Source organism: Sciurus carolinensis, chromosome 5 (assembly GCF_902686445.1).
Source record: "Sciurus carolinensis chromosome 5, mSciCar1.2, whole genome shotgun sequence".
NCBI classification, from domain to species: domain Eukaryota; kingdom Metazoa; phylum Chordata; class Mammalia; order Rodentia; family Sciuridae; genus Sciurus; species Sciurus carolinensis.
This window is the reverse complement of record NC_062217.1, coordinates 151937059-151960894: the sequence shown is the minus strand read 5'-3', so window position 1 is coordinate 151960894 and position 23836 is coordinate 151937059. Positions and strand designations below refer to the sequence as shown.

Below are 23836 nucleotides of genomic sequence, written 5' to 3'. Positions count from 1 at the left end.
CTCTTTTCACCCAAAGAATGGTGGTGACAATAAAGTCATAACAATGGACATGTACCCAGGGTTTACTTAGTACCAGGCATTGTGCTGAGCTCTTCCTTTTCTTCATCTCACTTAACCTCCTAACAGGTAAGTTCCCTACTGAGTCTGTTATGCTAAAGTCAGAGAAGGCAGGTAACGCATCTGGCATCACACAGCCCAGGAATGGTAGAGCCAGGACCCAAGACCTTGTCTGGCGGCAAGACCCCCCACAGAGCACACATGGCGAATGTCTGCTGGCAGGACCTCAGCTGCAAGCCAGAGGTGGCACTCCTGAAATGCCCATGTGTCCAGCCCCTCAGCCTGCTCTTCTCAGAATGTCTGAGTATGAGGTCTCCCGGCCCTGGCTGTGGTTGCTGGCACAGCCCCAGTAAACTGCTCAACGCCAGCCTCTCCTGCCAAATGGTTTTGGCCAGAACTGGGCTTTGACAGCAGCTCTGAAGGAAGCTGCTGTGGCCCAAGGGCCTCTCGTCAGCCTGAAATCAGGACAGACCCTCCAGCTCTCTGTGCAGGGCTCCCTCTTAAAGATGCCACGGTCGGTCCACCCAAAGGCTCCTTTGTCTGAGGCCCTCACAGCCCACACGCCCGTCCTCTGCCCCCGAATGCTGCTCTCTGCAGGCATGAAGAGCCCTCTGTTCATGGCCATGCGGGGCTGCAGGCCAGCCAAAGCCTGCCCTCTCCTGCCCTGTGTCCCTCCCTCTGCCTTTGGGAGCTGAGGTCCTGTCCTACACACAGCCCAGATGGCTGGCGATGGTTTCCCCACTCCTGCCTGTCCCAGCCCTTAGGTCCCTCCTGGGGCCTGCTGCCCTCCCGTGCCTGACTTCCCTCTCTCTCACACATTCTCTTGGTCCCTCCCTCTCTATGTCCATCTGTTTCCCTCAGTTTTTCTTTTCTTTCTACTCTTCCTGGTGGAGAAAAAGGAAATAGCCTGTGTGTTAGATGCCCACCTTGGGGGCAGGGTCCACCCACCCTACATTCTGAGCAAGGGACTTCGATTCTGACACTTCACTCATTTATAACTTCACGCTCCCGACGGCCTCGGTGTCCCCACCATACAGGTGGATCTCCAGGACAAAATGTGGCATCACGTCTTTAGCCATGCTCTCCCTTGTCCCTGTAACGGCAGGGACAGCCCCATGTCCTGCACACGCTGAAAGCCCTCACTGTGGTCAGATGAGTGGAACATGGCACATGTAGTTCATTTCTCTCCTTTTCTATTTCCCGGCTGTTAGAAAGCCATGGGCTCTAGAAGGAACGTCTGGGGAGCTACCCGCCAACCTGTAAGGTCTGGCCTTGCCGCATCTTGCGCATCTTGCCTGAGCGTGAGTTTGGCACCGAGGGGCCTCCAGGTAGACAGCGCACGATGACCGGCTGGAGAAGAGCAGCTCTGGAAGAAGGGACCCCTGGCTTCCCCTTTCTCAGTTCCGCCCATGCAACCCAAGACCACACGTGTTCCGTCTCATTTATTTATTTTTGCCTCATCATCAAGTCCCACTGCTATGGGACATCTGGCTTCATACATCAAAGCCCTGCTCATTTATCCGTCGCTTTCATTCATTAAACAGTGTTCACTAAGTGCTTGCTCAGTGGCAGACCCTCTGCTAGGACCTGGTCACAATCGACAGAACAGACTAAAGTCCCCGCCTGCATGGAGCTTAACACTTGCATGGTCTTTCCATCCTCCCTGGGAGCCTGAGGACAGGCCAGTGGCCCCTCTGAGCCTCTGGTTCCTCATCTACAACACAGGGATGGGAATCTCGCTCTCACGGAGCCATCATGAGGTGGTCACACAGGGAGGCCCACCAGGCTTGGCACAGGAGCCGCCAGAGCGGGACATTGAATTTGAAGCCCCTCCTGGTGTGGGGTCCAGGGAGGGACAGGCCTGTGACAAGGTCCTTCCTGGAGGCTCACTATCAACAGTTCTTCATAATCCTGTGTTCCTTGACTCCAGTCCAGGTTTTTCTTTCTTTTACTGCCTCCAGCCCTGGGTTCCCATGTACACGTCCCTCAAGTCTCCTTTGGCAGTGACCTCTCCTGTCCATTTGGCCCAAGGGATCCTTCCTTGCCCCAGTATTTCTTTCCACACTGAATAGAGGAAGGAGCTCAGGAAGCAAGGTCTCACCCCACACCCTGCTTTTGGGTTTGCCAGGCTGCTGCAGGTGCAGAGCGCATGCCAGAGGGCAGCACGACCTCAGACCGCCTACCCACCCTGGCCCCTCACACCAGCAGCAGGCTCACCCTCCTGGATGACTGGCTCACGCTGGCCACACCCTTGCCTTTACTGTTGCTGCCATGGGAAGCCCTCTCCTCTCCTCTCTGCTTCTCCAAACCCCACCAGCCAAGGCCAGTCCATTCTCCTAGAAAGCCTCTCCACCCCACCACCAGGCACCGTTCTTCCAGGCATGCCCGGCATGGCCCAGTGGGCCCTGCTAGATCAGCGCCCACACCTGCTCTCCTTTGCCGTGTGCGCCCAGGCCACGTCGACCTTCATCCAGCTCCTGGAACCACCACACCTGAACCCCCTGCCCACCCTGAGCAGTTCATTCTTTCCTAGCCTTCAGAGCAGAGTCCTTCCTGAAAGGCCCACATCAGCTTAGGTTCTATCAAACTCCATCATGGCTCCCTGTTGTCTTCAGAAGCACTTATCCACTTGGCAATAAATAATGACTTGTGCCATCAGTGTTCAGAGAACGTGACTGTCTGCTGCAGCCGGAGAGGGGCTCGTGGGAGATTAACCTGCTAGGATGAGACCTCACATTGTTGGCTTAGGATCTCAGACTTATTCTGTGAGCAGGAGGAAATTCCTCCAAGGTTCATGCAGAATGATGAGTCCCTGAGGGCCCTGAGACCTAGGGTTCAATGTCATTGTGTTTGATTGGGTGGCTGTTTAATTGCTCAGCTGGTTGGATGGTTGGTTGGTTAACTGATTATGTTTTTTATTGTCTGGTTAGTTCATAGAGTAATTGGGTGGTTATTTGATTGATTAGTTGGCTGGTTAGTTGGATTTTTAGTTGTGATGGATGGATGGATGGACAGACGGATGGATGGGTGAATGGATAATTGCTTCTTTCATTGGCTGGTTAAGTCATTGGTCAGTTGTCTGTTGGGTGGGTGGCCAGCTGGGTGACTTGTCTTCCATGGCCCAGTACTTGAGCCTTCCCATCACTGTTGGCCCATGTTGGCACTTTGGTTTTCTTGTCCCCCGGATTCATCACACTTGACACCTGTCTTCCCTCCTGTCTTTCCACAGGCGCTTGTCCGGCTCCCTCCCCACATTTCACAGTGTGATGAAGTCTTCCGGTTCTTCGAGGCCCGACCTGAGGATGTCAACCCCCCAAAAGAGTGAGTGGCTGTTCAATCCTCTCCTGTGCAGTTGGGAAGTTGAGCCAAAGCAGAGACCAGCCCAGGAGGCTGAGGATGTGGGAACACAATTGAGGAGGAGCTAGCAATGCCAACCATGCTAAGGAATGACATGCCAAGGAACAAGAGACTGTTTATTCCTGAGGCTCCTTTTTGCCAAAGATTGCTCCTAATTTCCCTTCACCCTTGTGCTGGAAAGTGCGAGTGTGTCTACATTTGGAGAGCAGGTGTTCCTAAAACTCTTTCTAGCTCACAGGCTTGTTATAAGGAGCAGACGAAATAGCAGAGAATGTGATGGTCGTGCTGTTCGGTTGCCATTCGGGGTTAGCAGTCATTGCTCATAACTGTTAAGGTTACAGTCTTCCCAGCTGAAAGGCAGACACAGGCCACACATTCTGCCCAGGAGGAAAACCCGCCTGCTGAAGAACTCAGCAGTCTAGGCAATGCCACAGATTGTGTATGGATCGTAAAATATAATGAAGAAATTCCGAGATTGCTTTTAGCTGTAGCATATTATGATTGACATTAGTAGTCCTGTTGACAGAGTTGAAAACTGTGACCTAGTAAGTTCAGCTGGTTCTCCCGAAGTCATCCCATTGTTTGGGTATGTGATAGCTGTGAGACGTGCACTCAAGTCTCTGGTTCCCAGTGGCCTGGGAACCATGTTTCCTTGTTTGGAGAGAAATAGGGAACTCTGGAGTCGGGATGCCCTGGGCCTGGCAGTCAGGATGGTGCACCTCATCATGCTGGGTTCCCACTTACCTGACTAAAGTCCATCCTGATGGCCACCTCTTTCCTCAGGGCATATTCCTCACCTACAGTTCCCAGCATAGGTTTTCAATAGAAAGAAAAATCCAGTTTCCACTCAGAAACTAGTGGGTCCAAGAAGGTAGCCAGGGAAGAGTGTTGGGTAGGAGAGAGGGCTGGGGACACTCACTGATCACCTCATTCCATACCTGTTCCTCTGAAATCTTAAGGTACAAGGGTAGGTGAGGGAGAGGCAGAGGGAGGGCAGGAAGGGAGAGCTGGTGGTTGAAGCAGCAGGTGTGTGACCACAAAAGCAGTCCACCCAGCCTCAGACCCCTGCCTCCATCCCTGCTGTCTGCCAGGAAGCTAAATCAATGGGCCCTGTTTCACTGTGGACCTACATGGCAGAAGGCTGCTGGTCTTTCGCCCATCTCTGGAAGGCCCTCAGGGAAGGGTGGAAACCCCACCACAGTCCCTGAGTTGTGTGTTACTGGGTCAGGGGGCATGGCTTGTTTGGGCCGGGCTCACAGTTCAGGTTCTGCCACTTAGGGCTCTGAGATCTTTGGCCATTTGCACAGCCTCTCTGCATCTGTCTTCCCATTCCTCACGTGAGATGATGCAGAACGCTTCGGCTGGGTGAGAGGGTTCCCTGAGATAACCCAAACCAGTGCTGCTGGCACAGGTAAATGCTCCATACTGTTGTCTGAGAAGCCTGGGGGACAGAATGGACTGTGGCCCAGAGCACACTCCACCCCACAGAACACAGCCTGGCTTTTGCAGGGCCAGGGTGGAAAGCATTCGACCTCCAAGTCATCCTGGCAATAGGAGTTGGCTGCCTCTTTCTTAACGTGGTATCTGCCATCGGGGCCAGTCCATCATCTGTCTGGCAAGAGATGGGCCTAAGAACAGGAATCCCTCCAGACCTGAAGCTCAAAAAGTGGGCTGTGGGAGACAGATGGGAAGGGCTGCTCCTCCCCTGTCCCGGCGCGTCTGCATTCTGCCTCCGGGACCTGCGCAGAGAGACCTGTGCTCCCGAGAGTGCTCGCTCTGCAGGAGCCCAGCCTGTACATGACCCTGGGCTGACAGGCTGACCATATATCAGCCAAGGGCCTGCCCACCTCCCTCCTGGGGATGCTCGCACCTTCCCGGGCCACTGTGCAGCCCCTGAAATGTAAACACAGATCCAGTAACAGCATATTTTGACTCCAGGGCGACTGTGGAGTGGCTTATCAAATTATCAAAGCCTGTGGATTTAATTGGAATTTTGCAGATAAGCTCGGCCTCTTTCAAGTGCGCTGCTGCAGGGACCCTTGGGAAATCGTGGGGCTGGGGTGGAGGACGTCTTCTTCCTTTTCCATCTTACAGGGAAGACAAAATCTGCAGCAGCACACTTGGTGGGGAGGAGGGCAGCCGCCCCTCGGCTTTGATCCCTTTCCTGGCTTCTGTTTGGAGAGCCAGGCCCCTTGGTGGTGGCCAGCGGCTGGTCTTTAGGATCATTGGCCCAGCACAGAAAGGACACTCTACACAGACGCCTCGACGGGTGTGGCACAGAGCCACGGTGGTTTTGCCTCCTCGTGTGGCCACCCCAGGAAGGTTGCTCTTGCAGTCCCAGGTTCCCCTCCTCTCACTGTGAACAGTGGCCGCCACATACCACTGCAGTGTGCAGAGCAGGGCTGAGCCTTCTCAGGACCCAGCCCCGACCCCAAGCCAAGGTGTCCCCGTAGACCAGTTTCTCTGTGTCCCACCCTCCACCCGGCTGGTCAGCAAACCCTGTGGACCCTCCCTCCAGAACCTCTCCATGCGTGACCCGTCTCCCCATCTCCCCTGCCTGGTGCCCTGGCTCCCTGTGGTCAGATCATGTCCTCTCCTGTTCCACATCCCCCTGCCATTCAGAGTCCAAGGCCTGTGCCTGCCTCTGATCCCACCTGTGGCCCTCCACCTGCCCAGCTCCAGCCACGCTGGCCCATTGCTGCTCTCGCACCTGAAGGCCATGAATCCGACTTGGGGCCTTTGCACTGGAGCCCTCCTGGCCTAGTCCCATGAGAGAGCCCCTCAGCCTGCTCCACGCCTCCTTCCAGTCTTTACCCAGTAGCTCCTGGTGAGCCCGGCCCTGCCTTCCTGCTTGAACTTCCCCAGCTCTTGCTCGTCCCTTCCCAGCTTCCTCTTTCTTTCTAGAAGCCACTGTCTCGCTTGTGACCTGTTCTCTGACAGCTGTGGTCTGAGTTTGGGAATCCCCAAATTCAGTGTTGGAACCTAATACTCAGTGCAACAGTATTAGGATGTAGGGCCATTGGGGAGTAAGTCACAAGGGCTCAACCCTTATAAAAGAGGTTCAAGGGAGCCTCTTGCTCCTTCCACCATGTGAGGACACAGCTGGAATGTACTACCTAGGAGTTATGGGCCCGCACTGGACACCAAATTTGCTGGCACCTTTGTCTTGGCTTTCCAGCTTCCAAGGATAAGCAGTAAATTTCCGTTGTTAATAAATTACCTGGTGTAAGGTATTTTGTTGTAGCAGCCTGAGCAGACTGACATTTGCTGTGTTTGTTGTTTGTCCCTCCCACTAGAAGGCATGCTCCAGGTGAGCAGGAACCTGGACATCCCCTGCTCACTGCTGCATGCCCATTGCCCAGGGTAGTCCTGGCCCAGAGCAGATCAGCAGGGAGAATCTGTTGAATGAGAGGACTGAGTGACTGGTGTCATTCAGTTCTTATTATATTCTTACATGATAGGTATGGCTATGATGTGATTTTACACATCATGACTTTTTTGGTACTGAGGATTGAACCTAGGGATGCTCTATCACTGTGTGACATCCCCAGGCCTTTCTATTTTTATTTTGAGAGAGGAACTTGCTAAGTTAATGAGGCTGGCCTCAAACTTTCGATCCTCTTGCCTCAGCCTCTTGCATGGCTGGGATTATAGGCCTGCACCATGAAGCTTGGCTCAGACTTACTCTTTTAACCACAGCCCTGACCCACCTCTCGGTCATGTCTCCAAAGGTTGTGCATCACCTCAGCTGCACCCCTCCTGAGCCAGGGCTGGTGGGGCCTCCTCAGTCCTTTGGAGGAGGGTGTATGTCTCAGTCCATGTGAGCTGCTCTAACAGAACACCATAGACCGAGTGCCTTACAAGCAACAGAAATTCATTCCTCATAGTCTGGAAGCTGGAAGTCCTAGATCAAGCCACCGACAGATCCAGTGTCTGGTGAGGTGGCCATCTTTACTATAGCCACCTCCCCTCCCATGGTGGATGGGCAACAAGCTCTCTGGGGTCCCTTTTATAAGGCACTGATCCCCTCCATGAGTGTCCCACTCTCATGAGCTAATCACCTCCTAATGCCATCTCGCTGGAATTAGGATTTCACACATGAATTTCAGGGGAGCACAAGAAGTTTGAGAGTTCTTGGAAGATGAATGGGAGTGTATGTGTGTGCGTGCTTGTGTGTGTAATGCACCCACGTGTACACGTGCACGTTCGTGTGAGCCTCCTGACAGGGAGGGAGGAGCAGAGCAGGAAGGGACGAGCCTGCCTCGTTGCTCTCTCCCTCTGTCCCCTACACGATATTATCTAAATTTCAGACCACCCCATGGAGGGGGAATTATTGTTCTCAGTTAGCTTAGCAGATGAGGAAATGGAGGTGGTGGCAGTTATAGGGCCTGCCCCAGGCCACACAGTCGAGATGGAGAGGATCAAGGCCTTGAACCCCAGGCTGCCTGTCTGGGAAGCCTGGCCACAGTCCTCTCTCAGTCCTTGAAGCTGGAGGAATTCAGTACAGGACAGGCTCTGGGTGGTCCAAGCGTTTATTCTGACAATGAGCGTGAACCTGGCCAAGTGAGGTGACACGCCTCATGTGCCCCTACCCCCTCACCCCCATGCATGGCTCCCTGCCCAGCACAGTGTCCTGAGCCAACTCCACTGCCCCCGCCCCCTAGTTTTGCTCTCTTTGAGCTCCAGAGCCCTGCTTGGCTCCTGGGCAGAGGGGCCAGGCATCACCTGGCCTGGCTTCTGCAGTCCCAAGGCTCACCCCCGAAAGCAGGGAGCCCCTCTGCCGTGACTCCTGCCAATGCTGCTGTACCTGTGGTGCTGCTGTGGCAAACGAGCTACCGGCCTGGCAGGACCTACACTGTGGTCATCAGGTGACCCAGAAATCACCTCTTTGTGTTCCATTTTAAATCCCCATCCAAGGCAAACAATGAATCTAAAAGGCTGTCTGAGGAACTCAGAGCCAGGTCTGTACCCCACAAGGGAAGGCAGATTCTTGTTGGAGAAGGATCAGGCCAGGTCCCCCACCCCACCCGCAGGCCTGTGGCCTGCCTTTGCATCTCTGCAGTGCCCTGGCCCACTGCCACTCCCTGGTCCTTAGCTTGCCAGCTGCTGGCTCCTCCCCCTTGCTGTGCCCTGCCGTTCCTCCACCAGCAGCAATCTCCCTCCCCAGCCACTGGAGCTGAGTCCTGCTCTGCCCTCAGACTCCAGCTGCCAGACCAGGGAAACCTCCCTAAACCAGCTACCTCAGGATGGCACCAGCCATCCCAAGTCTACTTATGGATCTGCTTGGGGTCTTGCCCCACCACAGGGTCCAGTCCACACCCCAAGGCCTGACACCTCATAAGTGTTGTTTGATTGCTAACCTGTGCCTGGGCGAAACCAGCCCATGGAGCAGTTATACACTGAACTACCTCCCTCAGGGGGCGACCTGGAGTGTCCTCAACCCTGCTGGAGGTCTGGGTTTGGAGGCCAGCTCTGTTACTTGCCCCGGGTGAGTGGCACAACCCGTTCTTGCCTCAGTTTCCTCATCTGTAAAGTGGAGATAACAGTTCCTGCTTCAGCCTGGCAAACCTGACAAGACCCCGTCTCAAAATAGAAAAGATGGGGTGTAGCTTGGCAATAGAGCACTTGCCTAGCATGTGTGAGGCCCAGGTTGGTTCCCCAGTACCCCCCCCTCAAAAATAAATGAAAGAAAGAAAAAAGCCTGAACAACACCGATACAAGACAGAACTGCCCAGCACCCAAGGTCTGCTGCCATCACAGAGGAAGCCTGGATGGGGACACAGTGGCAGGAGGATCTGTGCGTCCCCGCCCCACCCCCATATACATTTATCCCCCACTGAAGCGGCAGGCCTGCCTTTGTGGCCGCAGGGCTGTTGTCCCAGCCTCCTTTCACCTTCGCTGGTCTCTGCTTTCAGCCCAATCCCATTGGTCGGGGTGCACAAGCACTTGGTACCCCCACATTGCAGACAGGACACTGAGGCTGAGCTGGCACGCCTCCCTCTTGTCACAGTGTCTGCTGGTCCAGCTTGCTCCCAGCGCCCTGGTCTGGGAGCTCACAGCCATGACCGCCTCTGTCCACAGCCCCTGTGGCACGGAAGGTGGTCTGGAGGGTGTCCTGCTTCCTCCTGCCCCCTCTCAGCTCCAGACCCAGGCCTGTCCCCTCAGCTCATGTCTTCCTGTTCACGCCAGCCAGGATTCTGATTCTTGAAACTGCATGAGGAGCAGAGCCTTGCTAAACTGGTTTTTGTTCCTCAGCCACAGAGCCACCCTCTGTTGTGGCCCGAAACAATGCCCCAATGTTCAGAGGGACCCGGGGTGAGAGGCGATGGGCCCTTGCCAGACAGAGCCATTCCTGCCCCAGCCTGCCAGAGGGCCAGCTGCCATCAGGGCCAGGGGCTGAGCGCTGCTGGGAAAGCCCCCGCCCAACCCCACACTCCCAGGGAGGCAGAGGCCACCCTCAACATCCCTGCACCTGCCCTGTCCTTGGGACTTGGGGGCAGGCAGAAGATGGGGGGCGTCCTATGAGGAGACGGGATGCAGCCCGAGTGCTGGGGTGGAGGCCGGGCCAGGGCTGGTTCAGGTGGCCGAGGGCTGACCTGGAGGTGCAGGGCAGGCTGCAGCGACAGGGATGGGTGGGGAAGGGGTCAGACTCTAGAAGGTCCCCCTCCCCGCCCCTCGCCCCGCCCCATTGGCGTTTGGGAGATGCTGAGAACAGAGTCCAGAAGAGAAGGGACCGCCACACTGGCCTTGGGGCCCAGCAGGAAGACGGAGCATTAAGGCAGTTGTGGCAGCCCAGCTGGGACAGCACTGAGAATTTGGGGTGTCTCCTTCAGGAGCCCCCACATCTTCAGTCCCAGTGGATTTTCGGGCCTGTCCTGCCTGGACGGCAGGTGATGGCTGGGCTTGAGTCTGACGGCTGACATCTAGAGTGCAGCCCGCCCCAGTGAGCAAGCAGCACTGATGACGTGGCCTTTCCTTCTCTGGAAGTCGCAGAGTCGTAGCGCAGATGCAGCTAAGGTTGACCTGAAGTGACGTGTGGAGCACACAGCAGATGCTGAGTCAGGTCCCTCTCCTCCCCCCTTCTTCTTCCTGGGTGGGGGGCAAATGGAATGCTAAGGGGAGAACCCTGGAGGAGGGGAGTCTGCTGCAGCCTTCCCTCACTCAGCAGGTCTTTACTGAGCACCTACTGTGAACCAGGGCTGTGAAGGCCAGTGAACTCAAAGCTTAAGGCCACCATTCAGTTGAGATCTTAAACTGAGTTGAATTAATGGCAGAGACAACTGTCAACACCCAACCCGTGCCTGTGGCCTTGAATGAATTACTTCCCTTGACTTCTGGGTTTCCACATCTGTACACGGGGCCAACAGTACCACCTGGCAGGGTCGTTGTGAGCGCCCAGGGTGATGATGCATATAAAATGCCTCTGGAGTCCCTGGCAGATGCTCAGTCAGCAGGCCTGGGCTTCCTTCCCCTCTCCTGCACCCACCCAGGCCAGGGAGCAGAGTAGCTGCTCACCAAAGACCTGAGGAATGGAAGTGGGGGAGCTGAAGGTGGGAGCTGGGACAGCCTCACTGAGCCCTTGGCCTCCGGAGCGCTCCCCAGGGCTGGCACCAACTGTCAGGTGCGGCCGCTCCCTCCACCCCGTCCTACCAGGCACCCCACTGGCCACTGGGAACTCAAGGCATCCCACATTCCTGTCCCTCCCAAGGGACCAGTGGATTGGGAATTAGGGTGGAGAACCAGCCCACCCCATGCTCAGCTGAGCTCTGGTCAGACCCTTGTCAGCAGGACAGTTCTGCACCCTGCTCAGCTGGCCAGGGACGTGGGCCACACTGGCCTTCCAGCTACCCCCAACCTCCTCCCTCGCCTTTGGCCACTGCACAAATAGCTTCTTTATGCTGATGGTTGAGAAAGCCAGCTGGACCTAGAGGCTGCGGGTCCAGGGGAGGCAGGGAGAAGAGGGGCAAGAATTTTATGTAAGTAAACCCTTCAACCTGGGTGGCCAGGTGGCAAGTAGGCGCCCATAGGAAAACGCCTATCCTACTTGAAAGGGGCGTTTGCTCTGTGGAGCAAGGACTTCTGTGGGTCTGGCTGTCATGCTGGGCGGGCAAGCTGGAGAGAGTGGATTCAAAACTGTCTGTCTGGGCTCTGCTCCTGTAGCCAAGCCCGTGAGGACCACCCCCAAGGAGAGAGGATTATAGCTTTGGGGGCTGGCACGGGGTTTTCGGTTCTCCCAAGCAAGGGCAGAAGAGATTTTCAGGGAAGGATCCTGGTATAGAGGATCCCCAGTCACTTTCTCAGCCTTGTGCTCCTGTGTTTCCCTGAAACCTCAGCCCCAGGTGGGTGGTCGTGGTCTGCAGGTGCCCAAGACCCCCCCTCGCCCACTCCTCACTTGCAAGGCCCATGGTGTCCTCTGAAGCCTCGCTGAGCCCAAGAGCTGCTCTGCTATCGACACGTTCCAGGTGGCCTTAGTTCCCCTGAACTCACTGGGGTACCCTCTGTGTAATTGTTCCCTGGGCAGAGCTGAGCTACAACCTGGGCCGTGGGCCACCTGGAGCAGGGTTCCTGTTAGCACCCAGGAAGAGGCACTCGGTCATTCAAGCACTTTTTGAGCATCACTGTGAGGTGTGGGGCCTGGACACAGCTGAGTCCCCACCCAAGGGAAGCAGCGGTAGAAGGGAAGGGACGGCATTAGCAGAAACCACACTCACCCCTGTGGGAGGAAGCAGAGCATCATGGGTGCTGGCTGGAACCCTGGCTCTCCCCGCACCCCTGAGGGGCTGGGGAATTGTTGAAACTCCCAGAGCCCGAGTTTCCTCACTTGTGAAAAGAGGGCTCATCACAGCTGCTGATCCAGTGGGGAAGGCGGAAGGAAACAGGGGTTATATGGGTACAGGGCCATCTGCAGCAGCCGGCCAGCCCAGTCGGGTGGGCAGGGGGCTTCCCTGAGGAGGTGGCATGCAAGCTGAGACTGAAGCGAGAGCAGAGGAGGGCCTCCAGGTCAGAGGGAGACCCAGAGGTCGCAGCAGCCTCCAGAATGGAAAGAAACTATCTTTCTGGAGGATAAGTAAGGGGTATTCTGAGAAGAGATGGGCCTGAGGCAGTCATTAGCCATTTCTACACTTCAGCATCAGGTGAGGGTGCAGAATCTGGGGATCTCCGGGGTCTCCTTCCTCTGATGTTCTGTGGTCTGTCTGGACTAGTTGGCTATTGCAGTGTCCAAGCATGCAGCAGCCAGGGTCTGGATGGGACTGACAGCTGTGGGAATGGGAAACATTTGCAGACAAATGGACCCATTTAGATGGACACCTTCCCTGCCTATTGAGTCCAGCAGCCCAGCTGGGTGCTCCCTTTGAGGGTCAGGGGTAAGCATCATGGAGATCAAGCAGCCCCTTCCCCCTCACAGGCCCTGTAACTTGGGTCTTGAGGTTGACTGGAGTTCCCACACCACTGTAACGCTGCAGCCCAAGTTGGAGGCATTTGTGTGTGTCTGGCTCCACCTGGTGGCAACAGTGGATGTTACAGCTTACCCACGCCTGGGCCAGAGCCGGCAGATTCAGGTGATTCTGTGCCAAAGCTGTGTGCCACAGCTTAAGCATAATTTGTCTTGTTTAACCATCAGTACACTTCTGCGAGGCTCTTGATCCTTTTCGAAGATGAGGAATTAGTTGCTCAGATTAGTTCCATTATCTCAGCTAGTAAGTGTCAGAGTCTGCAATCAGATCCTAACCCGCCCAACACCAAGTCTGCACCCAACAGGACCACACTGGGCTGAGGAAGAGAGAATCCCCTGCAACATGCCAGGGTGGCTAGCTCCAAAGTTCAAGATGAGACCTTCCATCTGACGCAAAGGGCAAAATAATTGAATCAGGACTCCCAACTTGCTGTGGTGACTGGGAGCTGCTAATGCTGAGGGTCCGGTGGAGGGTGCCTTCCTTGTAAGGATATCTGAATGGGAATCCAGGCTTCTTGCCCAGCCACACCCCTGAAAAGCTCAGGGTGCCCCCAGGACCAGCCCAGGCTCCCCACAGCAGCTGGTCAAGACTTTCCCTAGCTCCCTGCTCTGGGGCCAGACTTCTACAGAGCCTCGTGGTAGGTACAGTCTCCTCCAAGAGGACAGACAGGGAGGCTGGGTCTGGAAGCATCCAAAAAAGCTGGTCCCCCTCCCACGAACCACAGACTGAGCCCATAATCCCCCTTCTGCCTTCTAACATGTGGCCCATTTGCCACCCAGAGAATACTGAATCAAGAGGGCCTGCAGCTGGCCTCATGCAACACAGCCCCAGTCTCCCACTGAGAGGCCATTTTGGTGGAGCCTGGCTCAATGTTAGGGCCCGAGGGAGGGTTTTTCTCTAAACAACCTTATTAATATATGACTTACTTACTATCCAGTTCACTTGTGTTAAGTATACAACAGATTCAGTGGTGATTGAATGCAATGATGACGGTGCAGCCGCCACCCCAGTCTAATTTCAGAACATTTCCATCACCCCCGAAAGGATCCCAGAGGGAGGTTTTCAATTCTTTCAAAACTCCAGTGTCGGGGAGCTCCAATAGCATCCTCCCTCTGCTTCTACTGAGAAGACAAAGTGTGTGTGCAGGTACTGAGTCCCTGCCCCACCCATGGGCCACTCTGGTTGCCAGACCTCCAGGAGTTCTGGCCGCTGCTCTGGTCCTTGCATAAACTGGTATTACAGGCACAGCTCTAAGGCGGGCTTCAAGTGGGGTCCCAGGGTGGCAGGGGCATATACCCATTTTGGTGGGCACCTTCCCTGTCTATTGAGTCCAGCAGCCTAGCCTGGTGCTCACCTTGAACTTTATACCCAGCCCCAGGTAGTCAGGCTCCCAGGATGGCGGAAAGACACCTCAAATGCAGTGCTCGGTCTCACCAAGCTTCTCAGAAGGCTGGTAGGCACCCGCAACAGAGCAAAGGACCGAGCCACAAAGATGCTCAGCTCGTATCCAGGCGAGTGGCAGGTGTCCCAGCAGCCCAGCTACTTAGCAGAAAATGCACGAGAAGCTGATTGTCAGTTTGGCTTCTTACGATCGTTTTTCCCTCTCAGGATGCTCCCAGGAAAGACTGGGACCTGCTGGTACCAAAGGTGTTGTTGAAGGGCAAAGTCAGAGGCACAGATAATTAAGGCCACAAAACAGCACCTGCTTGGCAGCGGTGTGGCTCAGAGTTTCTGGATCCATCGGAGCAGGCTGTCCTCTCATCACTAGGGAGGTGTCCCAGTGAGAAGCAGGAGTGAGAGGTCACCTCTAGTCCCTGTCTTCAGAGCCCAGAGTTCCCCAGATGCCATCCAGTCCAACCTGGGCAGGCTCCACGGCCCATGCAGGCCTGAGGTCAGAGGTACCAGACCAGCCTCGGGCATTGCAGCTCAAAGGCTAGTCTCTTACTGGCTCTTGGAACTTTCCCAGCCAATTTCTAGAGCATTCCCCAGGCCTGGAGCAGCTCCATGGCTGATGTGTTGTACGGTGCCCACAGGCCCAAGGTGAGCCCTTAAGGAGACTTGAATGGGAGACAGGTAGGAGGGCCACTGATCTGCCTGGCCCAGAGCAGGAGCTGTGCCCTGCTCAGTTCTGACTCCATTATGCAAAGGCAGGTTCCAATTAGAGAAGCAGGACCTGCAAGCCAAAGAATGGAAGGTTCATTCTGGGGCCAAAGCAGTAAAGGTCGCCTGTGTCTACCTGGTCAGGGACTTCAGAGGACTGCTCCACTGCAGGCAGCTGCGTTGGGAGCCCGAGGACAGAGGACATATCATCCTCTGTCCTGCACTGTGCCCAGTCCTACCAGCTACGAGGATATTATTGGGCACATGGGGATGCTTCATGTCCCCTGAGACGCAAAATAATTTCAGGAGCGGTAGGGGTGTTGGTATGGAATCCTCCAGAAGTCAATCTGGGGATAGGGATTCAAGTTTATTTGGGAGGTGAGAGGAGAAGGCCCAGCACGGGAGTAAGACAGGAAGAAGCTGCAGGCCAATCACCAGCTTTCTCCTGCGGGGCTACCCCAAGGGCAGGGCGCAGGGCACCCGCACAGCCGCCAGAGGGGGCTTGCCAAAGAGCCTCTGTGAGATCAGCTCTGGTGGCTTTCCAAAGTGCTTCAGGTAACTTTCAACAGCCCCTGGTCTCCTGTGCCTGGGGAGCCCGGTCTCTAGCCCCCGACCTCCCTAGCTCCCACCTTAAGGCTCCTTTCCCGCTCACCCCACCTCTTCCATCTGCCGTTCAGGTCCTCCTTTACCCCTCACCTCCGCGTACCTTGCCTTTCCTCATTCAGCCATTTTTCATTCTCTGCATGTTTCCAGCACATCAGTTTGCTGACTTGATTGCCTCTGGCGCTCCCCTTCTGCCCCCCCAAGGGCAGGGAGCGAGCCCATTTTATTCTAACCTGTGATCTTGAGGCCTGGAACCCAATAGGTGCTCAGCACATCCCTGTAAACTGAAAGAGGAACAGGACTAAGTGAGGCCGCTTGTTGGTGCTACAGGGAGGCCCCCACCCTTGCCCCCTCCCCCACCCCAGCTGGGGCTCCAGGCTGAGACCTTGTCACTAGCTGAGTTTCTGTAACATGAGTGTGGAGACTGGGCTGTGATCACCTGAGGTCGTTGCTGGTCAAGGTTATCAGGAAGTCCCACCTGGAGGAGCCCAGGCCCGTGTGTCTCTCTTCCCAGGAGGGCCAGACTCACCGGCATACCAGGAACAGTGGTTGAGCATGAGGCCATCAAGCAGGTCCCTTGGAGGTGCTCCAGCCAGAGGTCCAGGGCACCTTAGAGAGGGTGTGGGACCTGTTGGGACCCTGTGCACAGGTCAGGCTGCCTAGGAAAGGGGCTCCCAGGGGACTTCTCTTCCGTAAAATGAGATGAGAGAAGCCGCACACAGGCACGTTGTGAGGACTCACTGAACTGAGTGTGTCCAGGGCTTGGTTTGGTACCTGGCATAATGGAAAATCCTCGACAAATGCAGAGCTCTTACCAATAATGGTGTTAGGAATAATAATAATGACACTAAATAATAATAATAATAACTAAATAATACTGACACTAGATGTATTTCCCCACCTCCACCTTTGGGAGGAAGGACCACTCAGTGTGGGGAGAGCCACTCAGTGGTGACTCCCTCCTAGATCTGGCCCACTGCCTTCCTTCCCCTCCTTTCCAGTCTGGAGTCCAAGGGCTCATGGTTGCTCCAGGCCTCAGGAGTCTTCTCCTTGGCAACAGAAGCTCAGCGGACATTACTCGGTGGAGGATGGAGGCAGTGGGCTTGGCCTGCTGGTGTCTGGAATGGGTGTCAGCAGCGACTTCTCTATAGTTGCCCTGGGGTCAACCCAAAGAAGAGGGTGCAGCTGGACAGGGCGCAGATGGAGGAGGACAGGGGCAGGAAGCACAGTCAGGGGTCCCAGGTCACCACTCCTGCCACAAGAGGGACGCAGGCCTGTGTGCTGCCCAGAGCTGATGGTATTGCCGGAGCCTTAGACCAGAGGCCTCACTTTGGAGATCCAACAAATCAGGTCCAGCCATTCACCCCAACACCAAACAGGAAGGGTAATGTTAAAAAGCAGGAAGGAACTTTAGTCAGTGTGGTTCTACCTGGCAGACAAGGGGACCCATGTCCTTAGTCCCATCTTCAAGGGGCTGACAGTGACTGAGGTTTTAAAGAAAGGAGGGCGAAGGCGAGAGTTAGGGGGTTTGCATAGCCGGAGGCTTTTCACAGCTGCAGAGCCGGGGACTTCATCAGGTGAGGCCTGTCCACCTGTCCAGGATCGGTCAGGTGGGGCCCTGTGGGCATAGGAAGTTGCTGTAGCCTAGGAGGTGGGGTGGGGGTGACTTCCTCTCATCACAGGATGCTTATCAGTCAGACCTGCACTTCCCGGAGTCCAGGGCGGCTCAGAACAGAGGAGACAGGTGCAAAATGGATCAGAGATGACAAGTTTTTAATCCTGCTTTTAGCCCCCCATCAAACATTTGTAGGTGAAAGTGAAGAGTCTAAGTCCCTATTACAGTGGGACCCAGCCCAATGCCCTGATTTTTATAGTCAGGGAAAGCGAGGCCCAGAGAGGGCTGCCACTGCCCAGGCCACACTGCCTGTTGGAACTCAGGTCTCACGGCCCCCGAGCTGGGCTGGCCTGGTGTAGGGTCCGTCAGGGGCCCTCAGTAGAGCCCTTTCCCCGTAACGCCCAGGTAGCAGTCATTGGGAAGACCCCAGTCTAGCCTGGGAGCATCCCCAAGTTCCACAGGCGCCCGGGCCCTTGGCTGAAAGCCACTTTGTCCTGCATTTGGAGTGCCCACTGTGCGGAGCGTGGCAGCCGCCTGCCCCTTTGTGAGGCAGCCTCATTAAGTCCGCCTTTTGGCCCAGCAGAGAGGTGCCCAGGCTTGGCTGTCATTCCCGTTGCCTCGGATGAATCAGTGAGGGCCGAGACCCTTGGGAGAACCATTGGCCTGGCCTGGGCTTCAGCCCCAGCTCTGCCACACCCAGCCCTGCCACCAGCCAGCCCTATGGCCTCAGGTGTCTTCATCTATACAGGCACCCCAAGCTTTGCCCCCACCACCAGGGCCAGTGAGGCCAGCGTCCCCGGGTCCTTCCCTCCTCCTCCAGCAGCCCCTGCCCTCCTTCCTGGCCTCCCCTTGTGCCTCTTGAAGGGAATCGGGGAGCCCTTGACCTAAGCTCCCACTTGCCAACCCCAGCTCAAAATTAGACCAGGACTGGGGAATTCGGGGCCCGCAGCCCAGGAACAAGTCCCAAGCCTGTGCTCAGCAGCAGGTGTCTGTCTGCTGGACTCGCACCGCACAGACCAGGCACACCTCTGCAGATGAGGCTGCGAAGCTCGAGAACAAAGAGGTCCTCTGTCTCCCCTGAACAAGTCCCCGCACCGCCTCCCCGACAGGAAAACCAGGACCAGAGGGGACTCATTCCCAGTCGGGGAGCTGGTGCCACCACTTTCCAGTGGGTTTCTCGCAGCAAGTTCCTCCTAGTCCGAGGCCAGCCCCAGCTGCGTGTCCTGCTCCGTGGGCCCTGCGTCCCTGGCTCTCCTGGCCTGTGTTCCTGCCTCGGCACTTGGTTCACACCACCCCTTCCACCTCCAATCGCCTTCCGGCCTCTGCTCTAACTTCTGAATGTTCCTCTTCTTCCAGGGGCTAGCTCTACTCCTCCCTTTGCCAGGCAGCCTTCCTCAACCACCCAGGCCACTCTGATCTTCCTGTCCTGGGAATTCCTACACAGTCACTCTCATGACCAAGTTTTGGGGCAGCTAATCACAGAGTGACTTGTATGTTTTGTTTCCTGGATGTTTGTCTGATATCTTCAATTAGATAGTCTGCTCTTTAAAGCAAAACTGTTGTCTTCTGCTTCAGGCACAAGAATGGGTCTACAGCAACCCCTCTGTTAAGATGTGGATGATGGATGGATGATGGATGGGTGATGGATGGATGGATGGTAATGGAGAATGCATGGATGGAGAATGGATGATGAAGGAAGGAAAGATGGATGATGGATGAAGGATAGATGGAGGGACAAGCAAATGAACTTGGAAAGAGATAAGGAAGACCTCCAAACATGGAGGGCCTTCCATGTCTTTCTCTCTTGGGACTTGTTAGTTGAAACCAATAACCACATTTTATTGCCAGTCCTTCACTGGGTCTGGCATGCAGCCCTGTGGAAATCCATGGAGCCCCTTGAGTTAAGAGGAGGCTGGCAAAATTGGAAGTGGAATCTCAGGTCACGTTGGGAGAAACTCACAGGACTCCAAGGCAATGGGCTGAACCGCCAATCCCTGCCCTGCTTTCCCTCTAGGAAATCATCTTTGTGTTTCTGCCACTCCTACTTCCTGGATCCTCTCCCTTGGACTGCATGTCAGAGTCCCCATCTGGGTGGGACTCCTTGGAATGCACATGGGCGGGAATCAGGCCTATTTGTTCTCATGGCCCTAATTTGGCACTCTGAGATATGGCCAGGGTCTCGCACAGTCTATTTTAGTCAGCTTTTTTGCTGCTGTGCCTAAAAGAATCTGACCAGCACAATTATAGAGAAGGAAAGGTTTATTTGAGGGCTCACACACAATTTCAGAGGTCTTAGTCCATAGAAGACCAGCTCCATTCCTTGGGACTCCAGGTGAGGCAGAACATCATGGCGGAAGAGCATGAGAGGGAAGCAGCTTGCATCATTAGGAAGCAGAGAGAGAGAAAGAGAAAGTCTCCACTCTCCAGATACAAAATATATACCCCAAAGCCACGCCCCAATTCCAGTCACCTCCAACCACACCCCACCACTTCAATTAATCCTATCAGGGATTAATTCACTGATTGGGTTAAGACTCTTACAACCCAGTCATTTCTCCTCTGAACCTTCCTGCATTGTCTCACATGTGAGCCTTTGGGGGACACCTCACATCCAAACCATAACACAGTCCATTCACACAAGGGTGGGATAGTCAGCACCTGCCTTATTGTGGCAACCATCCACACTCCAGATCTAGCCCTTCTTATGAACCCAAGCTTTTGGCTGGGGTCCTCTCCGTGTGCCCAATGCTGTTCTAAAGTTTTGCATGTTATCCCTCTTAATCTCCATAACAACTCTGTCAGGAACGATTTTTCTCCTTTACAACTGAAGATACAGAAAGGTTAAGTAACCTGTCTGCATCACAGAGTCATAGGTGACTAAACCAGGGTTTGAACCCACCTAGTCTCCCTCTTAACTCCCTGCTCTGAGGACCAGACAAGGTAGAGTCCATCCCTGGGCTGGAGACACTCAAGGCCTTTGCTCATAACGTTGGGATGAGTCGGTGGAGACAGACAGAGAGACAGTGCATTGTCACTGTGGATGGAGAAATGGTAGCAATCCTCTTGGATGTTTAGGATACAAGCTAAACTCCCAGGGGCCTTCTGGGGTCTGGGATACTCATAGCATCCAGACTGTCTGGGACACAGACTGGGGGACCCAAGACCCCTTCCCTCCCGAGGAATTCAGCATTCACCCAGGGCAGGAATCTGGCCTCTCTGGGCTAGCTGCATGTCACAATGGGGCCCATTCTCAGAAGCCAGGAAAACACAGGCCCTGCAGAGAAAGGATGGATTCTTGTTAAACACAAGAGCCCTCAGTGAAACGATTTAGATCAGGGCACAAATGGGGGCAAAGGACGGCATTCATACCCCACTTCTGTCTTGCCTGGAGGTCGCTGCCTCTCCAGACCATTCCGTGCAAAGGCTCTCAAAAGCCAGAACAAAAGCCCGGCTCGGGGCTAAGAGGAGCGGAAAAATCCCCCAGCTCTCTCCAGACCCCAGCTGACCTGAAGCCCCTTCATTCAGACCCTCCTAACTTGACTTTTGGAAGAATATGCTGGTCTTGCCGTATGGGTCTCCCAGAGGATTAGAATCCTCACAAAGGCCCTGTGCGTCACTGGGAGTCACCTCTTTTAGGAGTGGACAGTCTGAGGCCCAGGGGCTTTGTCAGTGTTTTTAAAACTTTTCTGCCACAAAAAGAAACAAATTTCACATCACAACCCAATACAGATAGCTAGGTAGGTAGACAGACATCTGAAACCAAAATTTCACCAAACAGCCTGACAACGAGTGACTCCCTGATCATTTCCAGTCTACCCTGTTTTAAAATGCTTGTTGGAACCTGGAAGACACGGCGCACACCTGAACCCCAATGGCTCAGGAGGCTGAGGCAGGAGGATCACAAGTTCAAAGGCAGCCTTAGCAATTTAGTGAGGCCCTAAGCAACGCAGCAAAACAAAAAAGACTGGGGATGTGGCTCAGTGGTTAAGCACTCCTGGGTTCAATCCCAATACCAAAAAAAAGGGATGGCGGTGCACTCTGTAATCCAGTGATCTAGGAGCCTGAGGCAGGAGAGTCTCAAGTTTGAGGCCAGCAATTTAGTGAGGCCCTGCCTCAAACACAAAAATATAAAAAGGGCCAGGGATGTAGCTCAGTGGTAAAGTGTCCCTGGGTTCAACAATCCCCACCTACAAAAGGAGCTCAAAAAGTGGACAAGATCATGATGACATATCTCAGGGCTTCAGGTTATCCCCTGGCCAAGGCTGCATGCTGTCTTCCCCCAGCCGGTGTGGCTCTCAAGGTCACCCCTAAGTCAGCCTCTGGCACCCAGCCAGTCTCTCGAGCAGTTCCCAGCAGCTGCAGCCCTTGCAGACGGGCATCCCGGGCCGAGTGGCCAATGTCAGCCAGCAGACAGCAGGGCAAGAACATCGGGCTGGAAGTCTGTGTGTGTCTTCCTCTGCCAAGGTGCTTGCTGCAGAGGGAGAAGGGCGGCGGTGTGGGGACAGGCTGTGCGGCTCAATCAGAATTGCACCTGGTGAGGACTCGGCCCCCTTCCCAGAGCTGGGAACACTGGCATGGGTTTGCTTCTCTCCCTTGCTTAGCAGCTCCTCACAGCTTCTCCTCACTCTGGGAACCCTGACCACAGGATGCCACCTCCTTCCCAGGGACAACCTGCTGTCTACTGCTAGGGCATCCCCTCCTGCAGCCCAATCCCTGGTGGGCAGGCCTAGGTGTGGCCCCATAGGGAACATTCTGGGTCAGGACTGTCCATCCATCTAGCCTCAGGAGCCTGGGCAAGCCACTTGAAACCTCAGATTTGAGTGTCCTCATTCATCAAATGGATTAATACTTGCTCTGCCTACTTCAGAGCACCGAAGGCCAAATACTGGATACTGGGAATTTTCTTTTCTTTTTTCTTTTTTAACTGTGCTGGGAATGGAACATGCTAGGCAGGCAAGCGGCCACCGATTTACATTCCTAGCAGAATCTTCTGTGTGTGTGTGGGGGGGGGGGGGTGAAAGGGAGGAGTCAGGTGGACGGAGCACAGAATTAAATGCCTTTGCTGTCCCTCCTCCAGCCCCTCCTTCTGTGTTCTCTCCCACAACTGCTGCACTTGAATGCCTGGGGAAGGAGCCCATCATGTCTCAGCAAGAGAAATGAGAAAAAGAGAGAAAGTGAAATAAAGAAAGCAAAGCTGCCCCTTTTTGGTGTGCTAGCATGAAATTGCAGGGCCTGCTCCTGGGAGGGTTCCATGTGTCCTGTTAGCCCAGTACAGAACCTATAGCCCCAGATACTCTGGAGGCTGAGGCAGGAGAATCACTTGAGCCCTGGTTCAAGACCAGCCTGGGCAACATAGCAAGACCCCATCTCAACAACAACAAAAACACTTGGTTTGGGTTGGGGTTGTGGTAGAGCACTTGCCTGGCATGCATAAGGCACTGGGTTTGATTCTCACCACCACATTTAAATAAATAAATAAATAAATAAATAAAGGTTTATCGACATCTAAAATAAATATTAAAAAAAAAAAAAAGACTAGGTTTTCCCAGTGTTCAGTGCTGGACAGAGACCAACAGTTGTTTTTGTGTCCCCAAAAACCCCAAACTCTGAAAATACGGCTAGGATCACCCAACTCCACCAATATCCAGAGAGGACCATAAGAAACCCTTCCTTGAGTTTCACGGATCTGTTGTGATTAATTTTGCTTTAAAAAAAAAAAAAAAAGTCAATGGACTTATTTAATTAATTGATTTATATATGGTGCTGAGCATTGAACCCAGTGCCTCACACATGCTAGGTGAGCACTCTACCACTGAGCCACAATCCTAGCCCCTTGTTTTGCTTTTTTGGTACTGAGGATTGAACCCAGGGCACTCTTATCACTGAGCTACATCCCAGGTCTTTTTAATTTTTATTTTGAGACAGGGTCTGACTGAGTTGCTGAGGCTGTCATTAAACATGGGATCCTCCTGCCTCAGCCTCCCAAGTTGCTGTGATTTGAGACGAGCACCACCACGCCCTTGCAGCATCCAAGTTTAAACAGACCTTTGCCATCTGGGTAGCAACCACAGCTGGACAGAGGGTCTGGATATGAAAGAAGAATGTCATCACAGGCGATTCCTAGGGTGGTATTCTGGCTAGGCTGCCCCTTTCTGCATGCTTCCCGCTCACCAAAGCCAGAGGTGCTGTGACTGTCCTCATCCTGCCATTGGGAAGTAGAGGCTCAGAGGTGAAGGAAGTACCTCAAGGTCACCACCCAAAGCAGATAGTGGGGATTGGAACTACAGGCCAGCTGTCTTCATGTAGAGGTGACGGATCCCCCAGGAGGAAAGACCAAGAGATGAATGCTGTCACATGGGGTGGAGGAGCAGGGCCACCTTGTATGGACTCGCTTGGGGTGCTGGGTTGGAGGAATTTCACCACCCCTCTCCCCCAGCCTGCCCGACCTGTGGACCATCAGTCCCAGTTTGTTCAGTAACTCCCATGTTCCTGTTTTCCTGGCACTGTTGGTCACTGAGCCTATAGTCTTAGTCCCTCCCTGGACCAACTGGGGAGAAGTCTGAATGGCCTTCAAGACACAGGCTGGAGGCCTTTTCAATTACATTAGCTTCTGGCATCGCTAGAGGGAGACCGAGCCCTACCCTACCCT

At 54.6% G+C, this 23836-nt stretch overlaps 1 protein-coding gene across 3 annotated transcripts in view; it reads left to right on the top strand.

Annotated features, from left to right (window-relative positions):
- Sh3pxd2a (SH3 and PX domains 2A) overlaps positions 1-23836 on the top strand; it is a 225410-nt gene that overhangs the window by 113719 nt on the left and 87855 nt on the right. For all 3 annotated transcript variants that reach the window (XM_047552631.1, XM_047552629.1, XM_047552630.1), the window contains one exon: positions 3287-3378. In XM_047552631.1, the coding sequence (XP_047408587.1) occupies positions 3287-3378 (92 nt within the window). The remainder of the gene's footprint in view (positions 1-3286; positions 3379-23836) is intronic.